Source organism: Panthera tigris, chromosome E3, assembly GCF_018350195.1.
Source record: "Panthera tigris isolate Pti1 chromosome E3, P.tigris_Pti1_mat1.1, whole genome shotgun sequence".
In the NCBI taxonomy this organism is placed as follows: Eukaryota; Metazoa; Chordata; class Mammalia; order Carnivora; family Felidae; genus Panthera; species Panthera tigris.
In genome coordinates this window covers 7,448,403-7,469,050 of record NC_056675.1, presented here as the reverse complement: position 1 = coordinate 7,469,050, position 20,648 = coordinate 7,448,403, and the positions used below count along the sequence as shown (strand labels likewise).

Below are 20,648 nucleotides of genomic sequence, written 5' to 3'. Positions count from 1 at the left end.
TAGGATCATGACCTGAGCCGAAGTTGGATGCTTAACTGACTGAGCCACCCAGGTGCCCTCCACTTGTATGTTTTTATGTTCAAGACTTTCTAGGGTGGGCCAGGGTGGGATCCCTGTTGCCCAACTCCAGGTACGGTGCCCGTCACAGCCTGGTAGGCAGCCCTTTCCACACAGCTCTCCCTGCCTCCCTCTGAATTCTGGTAACTACTCTCTGGGGCCTGGAGATACAACCTCAGACTTGCTGCAGTGTCTGTGGGCCACCACTCTGTTTCCATAGCGTTCCTACGCCCTGCCCATTTCATCCTCTGTAAAGATTCCTTTAAGCTCTCTTGCAATTGCCTTCATCTGAGAGCCATCTGTTTCCAGCCAGGATATGCCCCGCTTTACGCCTGGACAAAGGCTTGCAGAGTGTGAATTCATTGTCGGCAAATGTGTGGTAGATACAAAGGGTGAAGTGCTCGGCGGCTCTCTGTTCTATTTATTGCAGAAAACTTCTGCTTTTGGAGGGAGGAGAGCCACAATGTAGGTTGGAAAATGTAGACAGAAATAATTTTTTTTCGTTCTTGGGCCGGAGCTACATGGGATAAGGTAAATCCGACCACTATGTGACAAGCAATCCCCAAATGCTTGTGGTTTAACACAAGGAAAGTCAGTACTGGATTGTGTAGCATTCCAGTGTGGATGTTCCTGGTTTGAGGCTCTCCTGGGCATCTTCTTGGTCTCTCCTGCACTCAGGAACTCAGGGACCCAGGCTCCTTCCATCTTGCAGTTTCACCTCCTGTAGTTCTGGAGGCTCCTCTCCACGTGCCTGGCAGATGGGGAAACAGAGCACGTGGAAGATTGCATAAAGAGTTTTAGATCACTTCCTCTGGAGGCAATATACATCCTTCTTCCCACACTGCACTGGCCAGAAATCAGTTGTCCAACCCCCACCTGTCTGTGAGAGAGGAAATGTATTTAGATGTGGGACTAGAATCGGGGTGAGGCTGGGGAGGCACTGGCCTCAGATCAGAGCCATAAGAGGACTCCAAAAAAATTTAGTAGATTTTAAAAGTTTAATGGATGAGTTTGCTTCCAGTAAACCCAGGTAGGTAAAATTACAACAAATTCTGTTTGGGGTGTAATTAAAAATATTTAAACTTAGAATAGTTTTGAGAGTTTTAATAGACCACTTTTTAATGTGTAAATATATTTTTTAACCTCTTTAATGTTCTGTTAAGAATTAACCACTAAAATACACAGGAAACGTGTGTAGGGGCCCACATTTTTGTGTTTCCTGAAGGAAAGGGATCTAAGTTTTGAGAAACATTCAACAGTCTCAATCCCCAAACTTTATTTTTTATTCATTTCATTTTTCTTCTTATTAACTAATTTATTTTAATTTTTAATAAGCGTATTTATTTATTTTGAGAGAGAGAGACAGAGAAACAGAGAGAGAGGGAGAGAGCGAATCTTAAGCAGGCTTCATGCTGTCAGAGCAGAGCCTGAGGCAGGGCTCAAATTCCCCAACCATGAGATCATGACCTGAGCCGAAATCGAGTTGGACTCTTAACCAACTGAGCCACCCAGGCGCCCCTCATTTTTCTTTTTTATATCAAATGCCTTTAAGACAGGACACTTTTCTCTGCATACGGCTTTCATTATGTCCAAAGGTGTTGTTATGACAGTGTTTTCCTTCTTGTTGCCAAGTAGGAGTTTCTTTTAACTTATTTTTGGTCCAAGAGTTATTTAAGAGTGTGTCTCTTCATTTCCAAGCACATGTAGTTAAGACTGTTTGTCCCATTTAAAAAGGAAAGCTCTCCTGAGCCATGATTCACACACCATACAATTCACTCATTTAAAGCATACAGTTCAGTGGTTTTTGTTTTTGGTATATGACATTATTAATTCCTAAAACTTGTGGTAAAATATACATAACATTTTCCATTTTAAACATTTTTAAGGTGGAATTCAGTGACATCACTTATACTCACAATATTGTACAATGTTGTACAATCATCACCAGTCTCTATTTATAAAACTTTGCCATTATTCCAAACAAAAACTTCCTTCTGTTGTGTCTAGATATCCAGTTGTCCCAGCACCATTTAATGAAGTAGTGTTTTCGTAGTCACTATAGGGATTACAACAGATACACTGAACTTTTCACAGTCTAGTTAAAATTAATATTTTACCATTTCAAGTGAAATGGTAAACCATAGAGGTCCTTTTTGTTGTCATTTTCATACGTGTTAAATCTAAAATCATGAAAAATCCTCACCAGATAATGTTATAATTTTTTGCTTTCAGTAATCATGTTACTTTAAAGAATTTAAGAGGAGAAAAATAATCTGTCATATTCTCTTGGATAATCATCATTTCTGTTGTTTATCCTACATTATAGAAGTTTGAAGCTTCCCTGTGATGCTATTTCTCTTCCCTATGAAATTTCCTTTAGCAGGTGGTGTGTTGGCTGTGAACTTTTCCATATTGGGGAATATCTTTCTTTCTCCTTCATTGCTACAGGATATTTTTGCTGGATAGAGGATTCTGGGTTGATGGCTCTTTCTTTGGGTGCTTGAAGCATGGTTTTTCTCTCTTCTGGCCTCCATGGTTTCTGATGAGGAATCTGTAGTAGTTTGAATGATTGAATGCAATGCTTTGTTATTCTCTGGCTGCTCTGATGATTTATTTCTTTATCTTTGGTTTTCACTAGTTTAATTATGATGTGTCTGAACATGATTATCTTTGAGTTGATCCGTTCACTGATCTTTTTTTTTTTAAACAATACTTGTTTTTGTTTTGTTTTGTTTTGTTTTGTTTTGCTTTCTTTTCAAAAATTTTAAAATTTTTATTTATTTTTGAGAGGGGGTGGGCAGAGAGAGAGACAGCAGGACACAGAATCCGAAGCAGGCTCCAGGCTCTGAGCTGTCAGCACAGAGCCCGATGCAGGGCTTGAACCCATGAACCAAACTGTGAGATCATGACCTGAGCCAAAGTCAGACATTCAACCGACTGAGCCAGCCAGACGCCCCTCACTGATCTTAAATCTTTAATTTTATGTCTTTCACTGTATTTGAGAGGTTTTTAGCCAGTGTTTGTTTAAATATTCCTTTCTTCATTGGTCTCAAGTTCCTCTTCCTCCAGAATTCCAATGACATATGTGTTCGATCTTTTTATATTGTCCCATGGGTCTTTAAGGCTCTGTTCATTTTTTAAAATCTTATTTTTCCTGGCTGTTCAGGTTGGATAATTTCTTTTGATCTGTTTTTAAGTCTCCTGATTCTTTCCTGTCTCATCTCCATTCTGCTACTGAAGACTTCCAATTAACTTTTTGTTTCAGTTATCATATTTGTCAGCTTTAAATTTTCCATTTGACTTTTTTTTATGGCTTTTATTTTCTGCTGAGAAGGTCTATCTTTCCATTCATTTCAAGACTGTTTACATTTATTTCATGGGGGCATAGTGATAAAACAGCTACACGAAAGTCTTTGTCTGATCATTCCAACATCTTGGGATTCATGTCTTTTACCTTGTGGGCTGTTGAGTTTTCCTGTTTCCTTGCATGCCAAGTAATTTTGGATTATCCTGGACATTTTAAGTATTATTATGCTATGAGATGCTGGGTCCTGTTAAAGTTCTACGGAGAATGTTGACATCTCTGTTTTGGCACACAGTTGAGCTACGTTCAGACCGCAAGTCCCAACACACCTTCTGTGGGCTGTGGTTTCAGTGCCATTTAAAAACTTGGCTGTGGTGTTTGGATCTGTCCTGTGTGTGCATCCCACACCCCCTGTTCCCCTCCACCCACCCTCCACTGTCCATGGGCCATTCTGAGACCAGGGTGGGGATCTACACCACAGTTTGGTTCTCAAAGCCTGTGGTATGCTTTCAGTGATCCATTCCATGTGTGTGTATCTTGGAGATAGGCTTGGGGCTTCATATACAGCTTATGGAATTCCTTTTTCAAGCTTCCTCCTCATAAAGATAAGAAGGCCAAGATTTTAGTTTCCCCTTGCACTTCTTGTCATGCACTTCCTGTGAGGTCATCTACCTCTTAGGGGAAGCAGTTAGAGGAAAGGAAGAGAGAAAAAAAACAGGGGGATTCCCCCCACACTCTTTCCCTTTGCTAGTTTCTATCAGGCAAATGTTTTTGGGGTTTTTTCCCCCTCTGTCTCCTGGTTTCTCTGTTATTGTGGGCGTGTCTGCTGCTGCTATGTCACCATTACTGCCATGAGAGTGCCTCAGGGCAGGCTTGGGTGGGATTAAAAATAAAGCAGGAAGGCGCCTGGGTGGCTCAGTCGGTTAAGCGTCTGACTTTGGCTCAGGTCATGATCTCCTGGTTCCTGAGTTCAAGCCCTGTGTTGGGCTCTGTGCTGACAGCTCAGAGCCTGGAGCCGGCATGGGATTCTGTGCCTCCCTCTCTCTCTGCCCCTCCCCCATTCACACTGTATCTCTCAAAAATGAATAAATGTTAAAAAAATAAAATAAAAATAAAAGCAGGGTTTCCCCTTACCCTCTCCCTCTTAGTCTTCTGACCAGAACAAGAGAGTTTCTCTTGGAGCTCTTTCTTCCTGTGCCCGCTGTGCAGTTCTGGGATCCAGGATGTTCTGAGTGTGAACTGGAGACTTGGGATGATGAAAAACCAAAGAAAACCATAAACTCACTGCCATATATTTCCCTGAGTTTTTTTTTTTTTAATTTTTTAATGTTTATTATTTTTGAGAGAGAGAGACAGAGCACAAGCAGGGGAGGGGCAGAGAGAGGGAGACACAGAATCTGAAGCAGGCTCCAGGCTCAGAGCTGTCAGCACAGAGCCCCATATGGGGCTTGAACTCACGAAATGGGAGATCATGACCTGAGCAAAAGTCGGACGCTTAACCAACTGAGCCATCCAGGTGCCCCTATTTCCCTGAGTTCTGATTTCTCTCTCCAGTCTGTTATTACCTACTTTGCAGTCCTCTATTATTTGCTTTGTGGACTCTGTCCAAGGTTTTAGTTGTAATGGGTGGAAGACATGGGGTGGGGTATTATTTATTCCACCGTAACCAGTGCTGGGACTCCTACCTTGATACTTTGAATCCCACAAACTAGGCATTGCTGGTATTGTTTGTCAGGCTCAATTTGTTTTGATTTATCTACATGCTTCTTTCTTCTCCCCATCCCCTTTTGTATCTCAGAATTTACTTCTTTCTGTTACTTTTGACTGAAAATGTATTTTTCCAGTGTTCTTAAAAATAATTTATCCTAGGAGTGCCTAAGTGGTTCAGTCATTTGAGCAACTGACTTTGACTCAGGTCATGATGTCACGGTTCATGTGTTCGACCCCACATCGAGCTCTCTGCTGTCAGTGCAGAGCCTGCTTCAGATCCTCTGTCCCCCTCTCTCTGCCCGTTCCCTGCTCTCTCTCTCTCAAAAATAAACGTTAAAAAAATAATTTATTCTAGTGTATAATTCTAGGTGGACACTACTTTTTCTTCACAATTCAAAGATAACATTGCACTACCTTTTGGGTTCCATTGAGAAGTTAGCTGTATACTTGTGGCCATGCTATAGATATTGTTTTTTGTGACTTTTTAAAATCATTTTGTCTATTAACATCCTCTCTTTGTTTTTGGCATTTTGTAGTTTTACTGGAATGTTTCTGGTTATGGACTTTTTTATATTTATTATTCTTGGAATTTATTGGGCTTCCTGAATCAATACTGGAAAAGTTTTAACCATTGTCTCTTCAAAGAGACAATGCTTACTTCCCAGTTTTTCAGTCTGTTTCTGAAATTAATATTATTAGATGCAGCCAACTTTCTTACTCTGTCTTTTATGTTTGATTTTTTTCTTCATATTTTTCATCTCTGTATTTCCATGCTGCATTTTGACAATATCTCTGGATCTGTCTCAAGCCTGTCCAGTAATTTTATCTCTAGCTGTATCTAATTTGCTGTTTAATTTATCCACTTACTTTTTAAATTTGTGTATATATATAGATATATATATATATATTTTTTTGAGAGACAGAGCATGAGTGGGGGAGGGGCAGAGAGAGAGGGAGCTGTCAGCACAGAGCCTGATGTGGAGCTCGAACCCACAAACTGCGAGATCATGACCTGAGCTGAAGGCGGATGCTTAACTGACTGAGCCACCCAGGCACCCCTAATTTTTATAATTTATATTTCTAGAGTTTCTTTTCTTTTTTTTTTTTTTATGTTTATTTATTTCTGAGACACAGAGAGAGAGAGAGAGCGTGCATGTGCATGAGCAAGATTGGGGGAGGGGCAGAGGGAGAGAGAGTCTTAAGCAGGCTTTAAGCTCAGCATGGAGCCTGATGGGGGGCATGATCCCATGACCCTGGGATCATGACCTGAGCTGAAATCAAGAGTTGGCCACTTAACTGACAGCCCCCGGGGCGCCTCTATTTCTAGAGTTTCTATTTGTGTTTTTCCCCCCAAAATTTACCTGGTTGCTTTTGCATTTTCTTGTTTCATCATGTTTCCAATATCTTCTTTTCTTCCTTTAGATAATTTATTTTATGATGTGTCAGATAATTCTAATATCAGCAGTCTTTGATGGCCTGATTCTATAGTTAATTGTTTCCAAAAAGATCTTACATGTTTTGTTAGATTTATTCATTTTATTCCTATTACCTCATTGTTTGCTGTTTTAGATAATTGTATCTTTTTAAACTAAATCTGGTCTATGGAGGTATAATTTACCTACAATATTTTTCCTTTTCAGGTATTGTAGTTCAGTGAGGTTTTTAAAGGTATAAGGTCATGCAGTGGCCATCAAAATAGAGAATTTTTCCATTACCCCAAGAACTCCTTCATGCCCCTTTGTAATCAATCCTCCCTCCCCGGCTCTAGTCCCTGGCAGTCACTGCTCTGAATTCTGTCCCTATAATTTTACCTTTTCTAGAATGTTGTGTTCATCTTAAAAATAATACTGCTGGTTATTTCACCAGCAAAAATGGGTTTGTTCAGGAACAGCAGAGGATTACAATATGGAACAAACCAGCTATGGCAAAATCAGAGGCATGTCTGCCACATAAAGGAGAGAAATGTTTTTGTTTTTTTTTTTAATATAATTTATTGTCAAGTTTGCTAACATAGAGTGTGTACAGTGTGCTCTTGGTTTTGGGGTAGATTCCCATGATTCATCGCTTACATACAATACCCAGTCCTCATACCAACAACTGCCCTCCTCAATGCCCATCACCCATTTTCCCCCCTCCCGCCTGCCTCCCAAAGAGAAATGTATTTTATTTTATTTTATTTTATTTTTTTTTCAACGTTTATTTTATTTTTGGGACAGAGAGAGACAGAGCATGAACGGGGGAGGGGCAGAGAGAGAGGGAGACACAGAATCGGAAACAGGCTCCAGGCTCCGAGCCGTCAGCCCAGAGCCTGACGCGGGGCTCGAACTCACGGACCGCGAGATCGTGACCTGGCTGAAGTCGGACGCTTAACCGACTGCGCCACCCAGGCGCCCCAAGAGAAATGTATTTTAACAGAAGAAAGGGGGAAGCTGGGAAGTCTGTTATAAGCAAGTCCATCGGACTGACCTGGGGAAGTTCAACTACAGTGGCTTCTCATTGGCTGAGTATGTCTCTCATTGGCTGGGCTGTTGTGGGGGCGGGGGTGGGGGATGAAAACCTTTCTTCCTCTTGTTAGGGTAATAAAGTAGTATCCACCTGAAAGGCTCAGTTCTTTCTGTTGCATTTGCAATTGATGACTACTAGCAAAGCTTGAGAACACATCTTCCTAACCTCCCGACTTGGTTTTAGTGAAATTTCCTTTATTAATTTTCCACAGTCATATAAATGGAAGCATAGCCTTTTGGGTTTGGCTTCTTTCACTTAACAAAGTAATTTTGAGATTTATTCACATTATTATGTGTATTGGTAGTTGATTCCTTTTTACTACTGGTAATATTGCATTGTATGGATGTCTCACTACTCATATATCCAGTCACCAGTTGATCAGGTGATGGACAATTGTTTTTTTCCCCACAGTTTTGGGTGATTATGAATAAAACTGCTATGAACATTAACATACAGATTTGTGTGACAACATGTTTTCCTTTCTGTGGGGTAGATACCTAGAAGTGGGAGGTTTGGTCATATGGTTCATACATATTTATATTTAGAAGAATCTGCCAAAATATTTTTCTTTTAATTCTTAATGTTTATTTACTTTTGAGAGAGAGAGAGAGAGAGACAGAGAGACAGAGAGACAGAGAGAGACAGAGTGTGAGGGGGTGGGGGACAGATAGAGAGGGAGACACAGAACCCGAATCAGGCTCCAGGCTCCAAGCTGTCAGCACAGAGCTTGACTCGGGGCTTGAACTCACCAAACATGAGATCATGACCTGAGCCAAAGTTGGAAGGCTAACCAACTGAGTCACTGAGGTGCCCCCCCCCCACCCCCCCCACCCCCGCCAAAGTGTTTTTCAAAGTGATTGTACCTTTTGTTATTGTTGTTTGGTCCATATCATTCAGCACCCAGGGCCTGATGACCTCTGGAATGTTCTTGCTCCAATTAATGATTATACTATTTTGAATCCCCATCAGCAAAGTGTGAGAGTTTCAGTTGCTCTGCATTCTCACTAGCTCTTGGTATTGTATCTTGTGGTTTTAATCTGCATTTTCTGAATAACTAGTGATTTTGAAATTCATTTCATGCAATTATTTGTCATGTGTATCTCTTCTTTGATGAAGTATTGCTTCAAATCTTTTGTCCGATTTTTAAAAATTGGGATTTTTGTTATTGAGTATTGAGAGTTCTTTATAGATTGTGGTGACAAGTCCTTTATCAGATGCATGCTTTGCAAGTGTATTTCCCAGTCTGTAGTTTTTTTAAAAAATGTTTATTTATTTATTTTGAGAGAGAGTGCATGAGTGGGGGGAGGGGCAGAGAGAGAGAGAGAGAGAGAGAGAGAGAGAGAATCCCAAGCAGGCTCTGTGCTATCAGCACAGAGCCTGATGAGGGGATCAATCCCACGAACCTTGAGATCGTGACCTGAGACGAAATCAAGAGTCAGATGCTTAACCGACTGAGCTACCCAGGCACTCCTGTGGTTTGGTTTTTTATTTTCTTTTTTTTTTTTTTTTTTTTTTTTTTTTTATTTATTGTTGGGACAGAGAGAGACAGAGCATGAACGGGGGAGGGGCAGAGAGAGAGGGAGACACAGAATCGGAAACAGGCTCCGAGCCATCAGCCCAGAGCCTGACGCGGGGCTCGAACTCACGGACCGCGAGATCGTGACCTGGCTGAAGTCGGACGCTTAACCGACTGCGCCACCCAGGCGCCCCTGGTTTTTTATTTTCTTAACAATATTTTTTGAAGAGCAGTTGTTGAGATTCCAGATGTCACCGGTCCCCCTCAGCAAGGTTTGCCTGGAATCTGAAGTTGGAAAGCTTCCCCCTGCCCATGGCTGGGCCAACACACCTGGTATCTTATGCATATGTGTGTCCCTGTGTTGCAGTGGGGGCACAGCCTGGAGTTTCTCGTGGGGGAGTTACCCCGCCATAGGATCTGAGAGAGGCCCAGAAAACAGGAGGGAGGCAGGAGGCTCTCCTAGTTCAACCCTAGCCCTTTTTAGCCCCCAGCTCATCCTGGACGTGGCCTTTTACCCATGTCCACCGGCTGAGCCTCTGTCCTATTTCTTTCTAGGTCCCAGGCCCCTGCCATTCACTGTAGAGGTCAGCATGAGCAGGATGAGCACCTGACAATGGCCAGGGGTGAGGTCATCACATCATCCAGTGTCCGGCAGTGAACCCAGCAAGGGTTGGAGTCTTCCTGGCCTACAGGTGCAGAAGTCACCCAGCCAGCAGGAGGTCAAGCTGTCCAAATCCCGGCACTCCCTCTGATCCCCAGAGGGTGCCTGCATGGGGAAGCAGCTGCCAGGTGCCTTGAACCCACGGCCTAGGGGTCAGTACAGAGTGGTGGCTGCTGAAAGTCCTGAGTGGAGAGAAGCAGGGATGGTCTATACGGGCAGTGGACCACAAGGAGGGTGGGGGTACTAGTGATATGGGGCTGCAGAGCAAAGAGTCAAAAAAGAATTCTCGAGATGTTTTGGGTGCCAAACAGGTGTTTGTATTACAGCACGGGTCGGACCGTGGGCAGAAAGAGCTGCAGTTATCCTGTTGTTAGGGTACGGTTATTTCATTGTCTAGTAGAACAGTCCTGAGACTCAGATGTGTATTTGAGAGAGAGATGTGTATCAGCGGCCATATGTTGAAAGAAGACTGTTAACATATATCCTGGGCAGGAGGAGGTGTGCAGTTATCAGAGGGAAGTTACACTGACCACAGTGATGAAGCTACAGCGGTAAAACATTAAAGGAAGTCCCTGAAGGAATAGAGGAGTGTTACAATCTGTAACCTTTGCTGCCTCAGGAGTCGCAGCAAAGTCTGGTCTTTGTTCTTTTTCTCCCATCGCTAGGAAGAGCCGCGGGGGAAAGGGCTAGGAAAGGTCCCGGGAACAGGTGGCGGAATCCGGGTGGGGAGAAGGGCTCACGCTGGCAGGGGCCCGGCAACGATCTCCGGAGCCAAATCGGGTGGGCGAGCGCGAGGGTGGGTGGGAGCAGGCCTGCGGAAGGAGCGCTCCGGGGTCCCCAGGGGCAGCCCGAGCGAGGGTGGGGGAGGGGTCGGGGAGCGGGTTCCCGGGGACCACCGCTGGGCTGCTGGGGGGAGAAGGAGCTACTGACCGCCAGTGAAGTCGGCCACGGGGTGGGGGCGTCCCGAGGGCCGTTTGCGGAGGGGAGAGCTGTCCGGGGCTGTCGGTCCAGCTGCGGTGGGCGAGGGCTGGGCTGAGGGAGCCGGTACGGAGGGGTGAGGGTCGCAGATACGGGTGAGTCACAACTCTTATCCTTTCCCCGACACCCCGGCGGCACCTCGGAAGATGCTCTTCTCTCGGGCGGCACTGGTGTCTCCTGTGGAGCGACCTCCGGAGCCCGCTCGCCGGCAGCTCCGAGGCAGGCGTCAGCGGCGCCACCTGGTGGTTCCTGCACGCCCGGCCTCCCGCCCCAGGCCCAGGCCTCGTTCTGCTCCCGGCTCCCGAAGGTCGCCGCCTGCCCGCGGCCTCCCCTGCTGCCCCAGCCAAGCACAGTCACGGAGACATCCAGACCTCGTTGCTGTCGCTGTGCCTCCTTTGCTCCCTGCTGAAAGTACCTCCGCCTTCCAGTCTCAGGCTCCACATCTGTTAAATGGACTTACTGAAAACACCTACCTCTTCGAGTTGTAAGTCCTAAGTAACATATTCCGTGCAAAGTTGCTTAGTACTTGGTCCCGGTTTACAATCTTCACCCTCCCCTCAGGCCTTATGACTCTTATTATGTACTCGATGAGCAAAGTGAACCTCAGAGAGAGGTTAAGCTGCTGGAGGTTTCACAGTCAGGAAGTGGCCCCTGGAACTCCAAGTCAAGAGGGTCCAAAGCCCAAACCTTATCTCACATTATGGCAGAAGGCATGTCCTGGACATGGAAGTAAAGGGGCTAGTTCAGTTCTGTCCTCTTGGGCAATGCACCTCTTTCTCTCTCTGGTGTTGATTACCACGTGCACTGAATGAGCAAATAGTAGAGCATGAGCTCCCAGGCTGGGGTCTGAGAAGGGGTCTGTCCCTGGAATCTCTGGGGCTGAGTGGGTCTGGCAGCCCCAACAACTGCACTCACCCAGCTGGTCCCTTCAGCGCTGCTGGTTCTGGGACATGGGGCTGGACTGCTGGGAGCAGGCCAGCTGTGGAGACTTCCTGGCTCCTGAAGTTTTGGGTTTCACATACCATGGGGACCAGGCTGGCTGTGGCTGTCTGAGCTTGTAGAAGACAGGCTCCAGTTGGGGGAGCTCTCCCTGACTCCATAATGTGTAAGTGGCCTGGGCAGGCAGCCAGGTTCAGGCCCCGGGGTCCCTCAGAGCTCCCTCCCTTGTCCCACAAACATTCCCTTCCTAGAGAAGCGAGGCTTCCCGGGGAGACCCCAACACCTCCTCTGAGACCCTGCAAGTCCCATTGCCCCCACACCCCTGCCCCTGACATGGTCCTAAGGCAGCTGGGCCCAGATCTACTCCCTCCCTAACATCTCCCTGAGCGGCCTCCGGGACCTCTGTGGCACCCTCTCCTCTCCCTTGAGCCCCCAGCCCTGCAGGGACCACTGAGCTGTTTAGGCCAATGCTGAGGTCTCCTCAGAGGAGGAAGATGATCACAGGCTGAGGAAGGCAGGCCCTATGACCCCTTAACTACCCCCTCACCCTACCTGCCCCACTCTCTCCCCAATGCTTCATAGAGGTGGTGGCTGGGTGGGGCTGGGTCCTGGCAAAGCCACACCAGAGCATACCTAGAATAGTAAACTGGGTTTCTGGAAGGTTCTGTGGTTGGACACAGGCTCTGGGCAGGCTCTTCCTGAACCAGGCAGAGGGGGTGGTTCCTGGCTTGGCAGGTAGCGCTGCCTGGGACTTCCCACAAGCAGAACCAAGTAAAGGACCTAGTGGCAGGTGTCTCCTCTCCCAGGCTAGTATCCATCCTGGTTGGGGGTGCGGCCTGAGCCTGGCTCCAGGACCATCCTGTCGCTGCCACCCAGAATCTTTCACGCTCCTGTAGAGCCTTGCAGCTTGTAGAGCTCTTCCGTGTTCTCACATGGCAAAGGTGTGATGAGGCCCAGGTGGCTGGGCCTGTTTACCGCGGGAGGCTGATTCCCGGATGGGAAGATGAGTGGGTAGGGGAGTGTGTGCTCAGTCCCTGTGTTGACCCGCCTCTACCTGCCCCCTGAGTACCCAGTGGGGAGTAGTGCTGGTGCCCTAGTAATAAGAGAGGAGCCAGAGGAAGCTACTGTGGGCAGATCTGAGGTGATCCTCCTGCCTCTGAATATCAATTCTGTGGAATTGTGGATATTGTGGAATTCCGTGGAAGGAAGGCATCAGGACCTCCTCCCCCAGAACATCTCAGGGAGCCCGACATAGGCATGCTGGGCCAGGCTACAGGCCAGGCTTTTCTTGGGTTGAAGCCCCAGAAGCCCTTGCTGCTGTCCTAGGACATGGCAAGATGGGAGTATAGACCCCCCAATCTCACCTTCCCAGCCCCTGGTGCCACTCAGCAAGGTCTACAGGGCCAGGAACCCCCCCTGGTCCAGAGTGGAGGGTGAGCAGGGGAGAGGTCTCCTATGCTGAGGCCCCATCCCTGTCCAAGTCTAACCTGGCTCCTGCCTCCCAGGGGTTGAAACTGCCTCTAACCTCTTAACCCCTAAAGAAGAAAAGGTCCAGCCAAGGCCCCAGTCAGAAACCACTTTTTTTTTTTGACTTAGTTATCAACATCACCTGTGACGGCTGGGGACTTGAAAACAGGAAACAACCTGGGATGGAATTTTGTCACCTCGCATAGATACATGTGTGCCCACACGTACCCACACGTGCACACGTGCTGACCACATCCGTGGCGAGTGGGCCTTGACCAGCTTTATGTTAGAGACACTTATGCAGGCTGGAGAATAAGATAAGATGTGCAAAGACAATGGGTACCCAGGACACAGGTGCACAACAGAAGGGGATCCCAGAGGCCTGAGAAGAGAGGGAGCCCAAGCGGACTTGGGGTCCCTCTCATCGAACTCCTAAGTGCTCCTCCGTGGTTCTGTGCCCCACAGGGTCAGGGAAATGGACAAAGTTGGGGCCAACTGGGAGAGGCCGCTCTCCCGCCTGAGCATAAAGTCCATTCTCAATGGAGATGAAACTGCTGCGTGCAGAGGCTGGCAGGGGCACCCAGGGGGCAGGAGGCCGAGGTTGGCACGCCGTGTGGGCGGGGAACACTGCCCATGGGGACAGTGGCCGGGGCTGAAGAACCGTGTCTAGAGTGGCGAGGCGGTAACGGTTGGTGTTGACAGTAGTGTACGGGATGTGGAGAGAGGCCAGGGAGGCTTGGCTGGCCACCTGCTGGGACGATGGGGAAGGAGGCCTGAGTTAGGCCCTACCTCATAGCCCCCCAGTACCAGCCCAGTCTGTTCCCCACTCGCAAACAATCCCCCAGTCCTCACCCTTGCTCGCATCTGTGTCTGGGGGCTGGTGAAGGGTGGCTGAAGCTTCATGACAGACCTGGGAAAGTGAGGAGGGTTAGAAGCAAAGCATGTGGCTAGCCCGCTGGTGTGGGAGTTTGGACTGGGCCCAGCAGGGGTTGGGTCTCACCAGTGCCTCTGCCGATGCAGCAGGTAGAGAAGGTAGACACAGCCAAAGATGAGGACCCCTGAGACCCCCAAGATCCCAGCCAGGTCAGCCCGCAGTATGGGGGATGGAGTAGGGGCAGGGAGCCCTGTGTATAGAGAGAGAGGTGTACCAGATGGGCAGCCAGTGCCCTGGGGTCCCTCCCTGCCCTCCCTGGCCCCTCTCATTGGCCCCACCTTGGTCTGTGCTGAGGAAGAGGTTCCCACAGGCCTCCTGGGAGCCTTCAGGAAAGGAAACAAATTTGCAGCAGAAGGTGGTGTTGGGATTGGGGCTTATCCCCTCAGACCCTTCTTCCAGGGTGAGGGAGATGCTGGTTTTGGTTTCCCAGTGGACCTGGCAGGCGGGGGGCCAATGCTGGATGCCAAATTCTGGGTGCAAAACAGCCAGTCTAGTCCCTCCGGCACCGTCGGGCCCCCCAGAGCTCACAGTCACCAGGGAGACAGAACCAGATCCCAGGAATCCACAGCGGACAGTGAAGGACGGGGACTTGGTGGCCTCCATCTGAACTTGCACCCACACTTCAGGGGTCCCTGTGGGATACAGGCATAGGAGGGCCCCAGGGCTGGGTCTCCACCCTGCCCCATCTTCTGCTTCTCTCCAGTCCCCCACTCACCAGCAGTGATGCAGAGTGTCAGCAGCGCCAAGAGCAGGACCAGGGCCCGGGGCCTATCCATGGCTCCCCTCCGGCCCCAGCTATGGGAGCTGCTGTGGTAGGGACAGCACCTGTGTTTCCGTTCTCATCACAGGAAGTTTTCATGTGTGAACAAGCCCGGGGAGCAGCTGGGCTCTGCAGCCCTGCCCCATTTCCTTCTCTGTCTGCCTCAGCTTGGTGAATGCAGGGCAATGCACCCTCTGCCTTGGGAGACTTAAAGCAACAGCAATAAGGTTTTCCCTGTACCCATGGCTGTGCTTCACTCAAGCAGGACAGCAAGCCAAAAACCAGTTGGTCCCTTGGGCAAACTGTCATCCCACCACACTGAGAGAAGCAGGGCCTCCAGGCCAATCACTTCACCGCTCTCAGCCCAGTGAGCATCCTCTGGACCCTTTGACCTCCTCTCTGGCTCCACACCTGACTCAGACCTGCTCTCGCCGCTTCCTCCGCTGCTGTTCGCGACAGGGTAGGAGACCTGTGCACAGCTGACCGGTGTGGTAACCCAGCCCAGTGTGGGTGCAGAGCAGGGGGGCACATACCAGCCTCAGCCTCCCTAGCCCGGTAGCCCCTCTCCCACCGAGATCCTCCCCACTTTGCAAGGCCCTGCTCAAATCCCACCGCCTCCAGGAGGCTGCCCCCAAGGGAACATTTCCTTCTTGGACAACTGCTGCACAGAGCCTGGGCCTGGGTGGTGGCTCTCCCTGGGCCAGTGCTCACAGATGGACTCTGAGCCCTGGAAGAAGGTATAGCTTTTAGCAGACAGGGAGCTCGATACTTGGTGATTGATGGGACAAAAGCAATGGTACAACTACTCACCAACCTTCTCCATAAGCCACATGGTCCCCTCGGTAAGTTCTCATTGTAGATAATTAAAACAACACTGAATGGAAAACATCAAAGTTGTCTTTCACTATCCCACTTATTCCCATGTCCTTCCCCATTTTAATCTTCATGAGGTTACGACTGTCAATATTTTATCATTTCTGGATTTTGTACATTGCTTAGGAAGATCAAATTATAAAAATAACATTGTAAATTTTGTTTTTATCCCTAACACTATGGAAGAGTTTCTTTTTTGCCCCTGAAGAATTTTAATTTGGGGATGGTGTAAAAAGTATAACCTTTTAGGTGGAGAGCCAACATCCTCAAGGTCTCTTGCTGTTTTGAAATGCCATCTTGATCATAAATTCTTACAGATGATCTACTTCTGGATTCTCTTTGCTAATCTGTTGATTCATTTGCTTATTCCTGTTTCAATACTGCACAGTCCTAATTATTAGAATGCTTTTGATGTGATGACCCTTGCCCTCAGAACTTTCTTGGTTACTCCTGAACAGTCTCCAGAATTTTCAGCTTCAGAGACACAAAAGGTCATTGAATTTACCAACCAAAAGCTCTGCAGCACCAAGCCTGCATTGTTGGGCCTCTTCCCTTTCTGGCCCAGAGGTACACATTAGATGACACAGGTAATGGCTACCTCCAGCTCTGACATTTAAAAAAATTTTTTTTAATTTTATTTTGAGAGAGAGAGAGAGAGAGAGAGAGAGAGAGAGAGAGAGAGAGCGCGCGCGCGCACAAGTGGGGGAGGGGCAGAGAGAGAGACGGAGACACAAAATCTGAAGCAGGCTCCAGGCTCCGAGCTGTCAGCACAGAGCCCAATGTGGGGCTCAAACCCACAAACCGGGAGTCATGACCTGAGTTGCAGTCAGATGCTTAACCAACTGAGCCACCTAGGCACCCCCAGCTCTGACATTTCTTAGTGAAATCCCTGCAGCCACACACACTTCAAGTCCTGATGATCTCTTGTCATCAGTCTCTAGAATTAGGCCCATGAGGGTTGAACTGGTGCCACAATTTCATAGCTCTGCAAGCTCAAAGCAACCTCAACTCCCAAAACAGTACCATCCCAACAGGGATCATACTCTGCTTCATGGCATGCAGCACTCTGCTCGTGCCTGGCTCAAGCCTTCAGCATATGTTGGTGACCATCCTTTTATGAGTTTATGAGTTCCCCACCTGAGTTTGTAGATTGAGACTCATACCTGATCCATTTATTTTATTTTACAAATATTTTAAATGTTGTGAAAAGGCCATTTTTGTTTCCCTATCAAAGTAATATAAATATGAAAGGTAATATCTGAGTGTACACTCTGTGCTAAATTTGTTCTGAACAAGTCAAACATTTTAGCTCCATACTTACAATGACCTTATGAGGAAGGAACTTGCCCAGGGTCACAAGGCTCTCACTGTGGGAGAGCAGCTTAGCATAGTTGTTAATATGTGGGTTCTGAAGCCAGGATTTGACAAAAATTTTAGCTTCAGAACCCACACTATTAACAACCATGCTGAGCTGCCTCTCCCACACACATTTTAAAAATTTAAATTACAAGGTTTTTGTCAAAATCCAGCAGTCCTCTGCCCCATCAGCAGAGAACCTGTGCTTAGTTCCTAGGCTGGGCTGCCCCCCACCCCCTGACATGAGCCACTTCAGTGCCGACAGGAGAGGCTTTTTCAGCTGCTGCTACCCCACTCGATTCCTTTGCTGCTCTCACCTACTGAATTAACTTAGGTATATTTTCCTTCAAGTTTCACCCAGGATTCTAGGCTCCTTTGCCACCCAGATGGCTTCTCTAGTGTCCTGGGCTTCATCTGGCAGGTTGGCCACCCTTCTAGTTCTCTGTTCCTACCTGACACTCCCCCCTCTTCTGTGCTATTTCTCTGGCTATCCCAACTCAACACCCAGGGCTCTCAGGGAATCTGTGCTCAAGGGAGACTTTCCAGATCCTGTGATCCACCCAACCCCGGGGAAGGAACTACAGAGCTCAAGGAAGACTTCAAAATGTGTGTGAAAATAAACCTTCCACCATCCTGCCACCTTATCCTCTCATGCCTTCCAAGCACAGACTCTCTTTTTTCTTGTAACATCCCAGTGTGCCTGGAATTCAGAACACAGAATGACTTACCTATTAGCTGAAGACTCTTCTCAGTAACCTGGAAAAAATCTCTTCACAATTTAGGAGAGAACACCAAACAATTCACCTTCTTGCAGAGCTTATGGCCACGACAAGAGTTAAAAAGAAAGAGGCTTGATTGAAGGTTACTTAAAATAATTCAAAAGCAATTATTCAATGCTAAGCTAACAGGCAATGCACAGCAGTGCCAGTCCCCTGGAAAGCACTGTTTGGTGTCACTTGTCAACCCAGGTAAGGTCAGCCTGTGCAGAGACCTCCACCTCTCTTGCCCCAGCTGGCCTCAGCTCTGGTTCCCACCTGGCCAGGGCCTGACCACTTGGCGCTGCTGCTCTGAAGCCCACAGCCCCACTTCTGTTGGCAAGGGGCTCACTGGCACGACATCCTCCAAAGCTGTGGTTTTTAAGGTGCCATGTTTGCACCTCAGCTACTACACAAAATATCCACTGCTGTCATGCAGGACAAAAGATTAACATTTTTCATTTTTTTTAAAGATAAAAATACAATGAAGTAATTTTTTAATTATTTTATTTTATTATAGTTTAAAGTTTGTGAGTGAGAGCAAGAGAGCACACGTGTGTGCATGCAAGCAGTGAGGGGCTGAGAGGGAGAGACAGAGAATCCCATGCAGTCTCCGCGATGTCAGCACAGAGCCCGATGCAGGACTTGATCTCATGAACTTCGAAACCATGACCTGAGCCAAAATCAAGTCAGATGCTTAACAGACTGAGCTACAGGCGCCCCAAAATACAATGAAGTATCCTCTCGCCAGGATCCAAATGTCACGGTTCATCTCTTAAGAAGATCATCATCCTAAGGTAAGAGTGGGAAACCCACAATTGATGTTGGACTGTAATTTACATGCTATACGATGCCGTGGTTTTGTGGTCCTGAACAATGTGTATCCTCTCTAAGAACACTGTTATTGTACTTGGAAAGCATCTTCTAACCTGTTTATAAGTCTTCCAAATGAAAACTTTCAGTGGGTGTTGGCTCATCTATTTAAAAAAGTAGTAAATGCAAAGCAGCACCTATTCCATTTGGATTCACAAGGTTTTGAGAAGTACCCCTTTCAATTATGTAGACCATAAAAGACAATTATCAAAATAAACTGATCTTTCAAGAAGAACCTCAGAAAACATTAAACCATTTAAATTTTTTTTCTCAGGGCGCCTGGGTGGCTACATCAGTGTCAGTTGAGCATCCGACTCTTGATTTTGGCTCAGGTCATGATCCCAGGGTCATGGGATCAAGCCCCGCATCGGGCTCTGTGCTAAGCATGCAGCCTGCTTAAGATTCTCTCTCTCTCTCTCTCTCTCTCTCTCTCTCTCTGTACCCCTCCCAGCTTACACTCTCTAAAAAAAAAATTACTTTGCTTTTAGAGCAAAAAGGTATTTTGTACTGCTAAATAAAATATTTCAAAACATTTATTTTGTTATTAACTCACCATACATTTCTAAAAATTTTTTAATGTTTATTTATTTTTTTTATTTTTATAATATTTATTTTTTAATGTTTATTTATTATATTAGAGAGACAGAGAGACAGAGCATGAGTCGGGGAGGGGCAAAGAGAGAGAGGGAGATACAGAATCTGAAGCAGGCTCCAGGCTCCGAGCTGTCAGCACAGAGCCCAACATGGGGCTTGAACCCACAAACCGGGAGATCGTGACCTGAGCTGAAGTCAGACGCTTAACCGACTGAGCCACCCAGGCACCCCATGCCATACATTTCTAAAGTGTGTAATAAAACAAGTGGTAAATGTTTACATAATTTTTTAACTGATAAATGTGCCCTAACTTTTGGAGTCTTAGGACTCTAAGGTTCTGTTTTAGTTACTAGTGCTATGTAACAAACCACCCCAACTTGGTGTAAACATTTTATCGTGTCCATGGATTCTATGGGAGAGGAATTTGGAAAAGGCTGAGAAAAGATGAGGCCTGGGGCCTCAGCTGGAAGATTCAAAAGATGGGTGTTACAATCATCTGATTCACATCTGAAGCACATCTGGTGGTTGATACTGGATGTAGGCTGGGACTTCAGCTAGGCAGGACACCTAAAACATGGCCTTTCCATGTGGCTGCTTGGGGGCTGTCTCACAGCATGGTAATTGGGTTCCAAGAGCAAACATGTCAAGAAACAGGAGGTTGGGAGCTGCTAGTTAATTTTGGGTTCAGAAACTGGCACAACATCATTTCCACTATATTCTATTAACCAAGCAATCACAGAGCTCATATTCCAGGAGAGAGGACCTAGACCCACCCTCTCAATAAAGAGTGTCAAAGAATTTGGGGAGCAGGATAGAAAACTCACATGTGTTCTGAGGTTGGGGCTCAACTGCCCACGCTGGGCTACCTGGATGTGTACAGATCTCTACATCTGCAGAACTGCCAAGTCTTTTGATCTTGTGAAGTAGCCTTAGCGTGGCTGGTATTTAAATAACTTGGGAATATTTCCCCTCCTGGATTCTTAGTGACCTCCATGTCTTCACATTGGCTTTCCTACTCTGTTCCCAGATCCCATAGGAAAGGCTCCTCTCCCTGGAGCTGTTCGCCCTGAATACAGGTTAAACATCTCTGAATGGGTCAGCTGCCCTACCCGGCACTGGCAGCTGCCTTTCCAAACAGAGACTCCTGAACCCAATTTCTAGCTTCTATCTGGGAGAGAGGGTGCTGGAGAAGGGAGGAGGTGGACTTAGTCAAAGAAGAAAGTGACAAGAGTGTCTTCACATATTTGGGTGCTTGTCAGGGGGAAAGAGAGAACAGAGGTGCTGTGCTCTTCCAAGAAGCAGAACAAGAACCAAAAAGTTAGAATTTCAAGGAAGCAGGTGTCCAGAGGCAGCCTAAGTGAGAACT

At 47.1% G+C, this 20,648-nt stretch overlaps 1 protein-coding gene and 2 long non-coding RNA genes across 7 annotated transcripts in view; 2 read left to right on the top strand and 1 right to left on the bottom strand.

Moving 5' to 3' along the window:
• The first annotated feature begins 892 nt into the window (after positions 1-892).
• LOC122234597 lies at positions 893-10,171 on the top strand. Its single transcript, XR_006212436.1, has 3 exons — positions 893-1,087; positions 9,648-9,905; positions 10,080-10,171. It is a non-coding gene; the product is annotated as an uncharacterized LOC122234597 (long non-coding RNA).
• Positions 10,172-13,094: 2,923 nt separating this feature from the next.
• On the bottom strand, positions 13,095-14,954 carry PVRIG (PVR related immunoglobulin domain containing). 3 transcript variants are annotated; one of them, XM_015538685.2, is made up of 5 exons: positions 14,787-14,954; positions 14,350-14,703; positions 14,138-14,261; positions 13,990-14,047; positions 13,095-13,888 (listed from the first exon to the last, which is right to left on the bottom strand). In XM_015538685.2, the coding sequence occupies exons 1-5, from the start codon at positions 14,845-14,847 to the stop codon at positions 13,559-13,561; spliced, it is 927 nt and encodes a 308-aa protein (XP_015394171.2). In that variant the 5' UTR covers positions 14,848-14,954; the 3' UTR covers positions 13,095-13,558. The 3 variants fall into 3 exon arrangements, with proteins under 3 accessions (XP_015394171.2, XP_007074011.2, XP_042827583.1); XM_007073949.3 differs by having other exon boundaries at positions 13,095-13,885; XM_042971649.1 differs by having other exon boundaries at positions 14,350-14,541.
• A 3,500-nt stretch (positions 14,955-18,454) lies between these two features.
• LOC122234488 overlaps positions 18,455-20,648 on the top strand; it is a 28,932-nt gene continuing 26,738 nt past the window's right edge. For all 3 annotated transcript variants that reach the window (XR_006212250.1, XR_006212248.1, XR_006212249.1), the window contains exon 1: positions 18,455-18,612. This is a non-coding gene — a long non-coding RNA (uncharacterized LOC122234488). The remainder of the gene's footprint in view (positions 18,613-20,648) is intronic.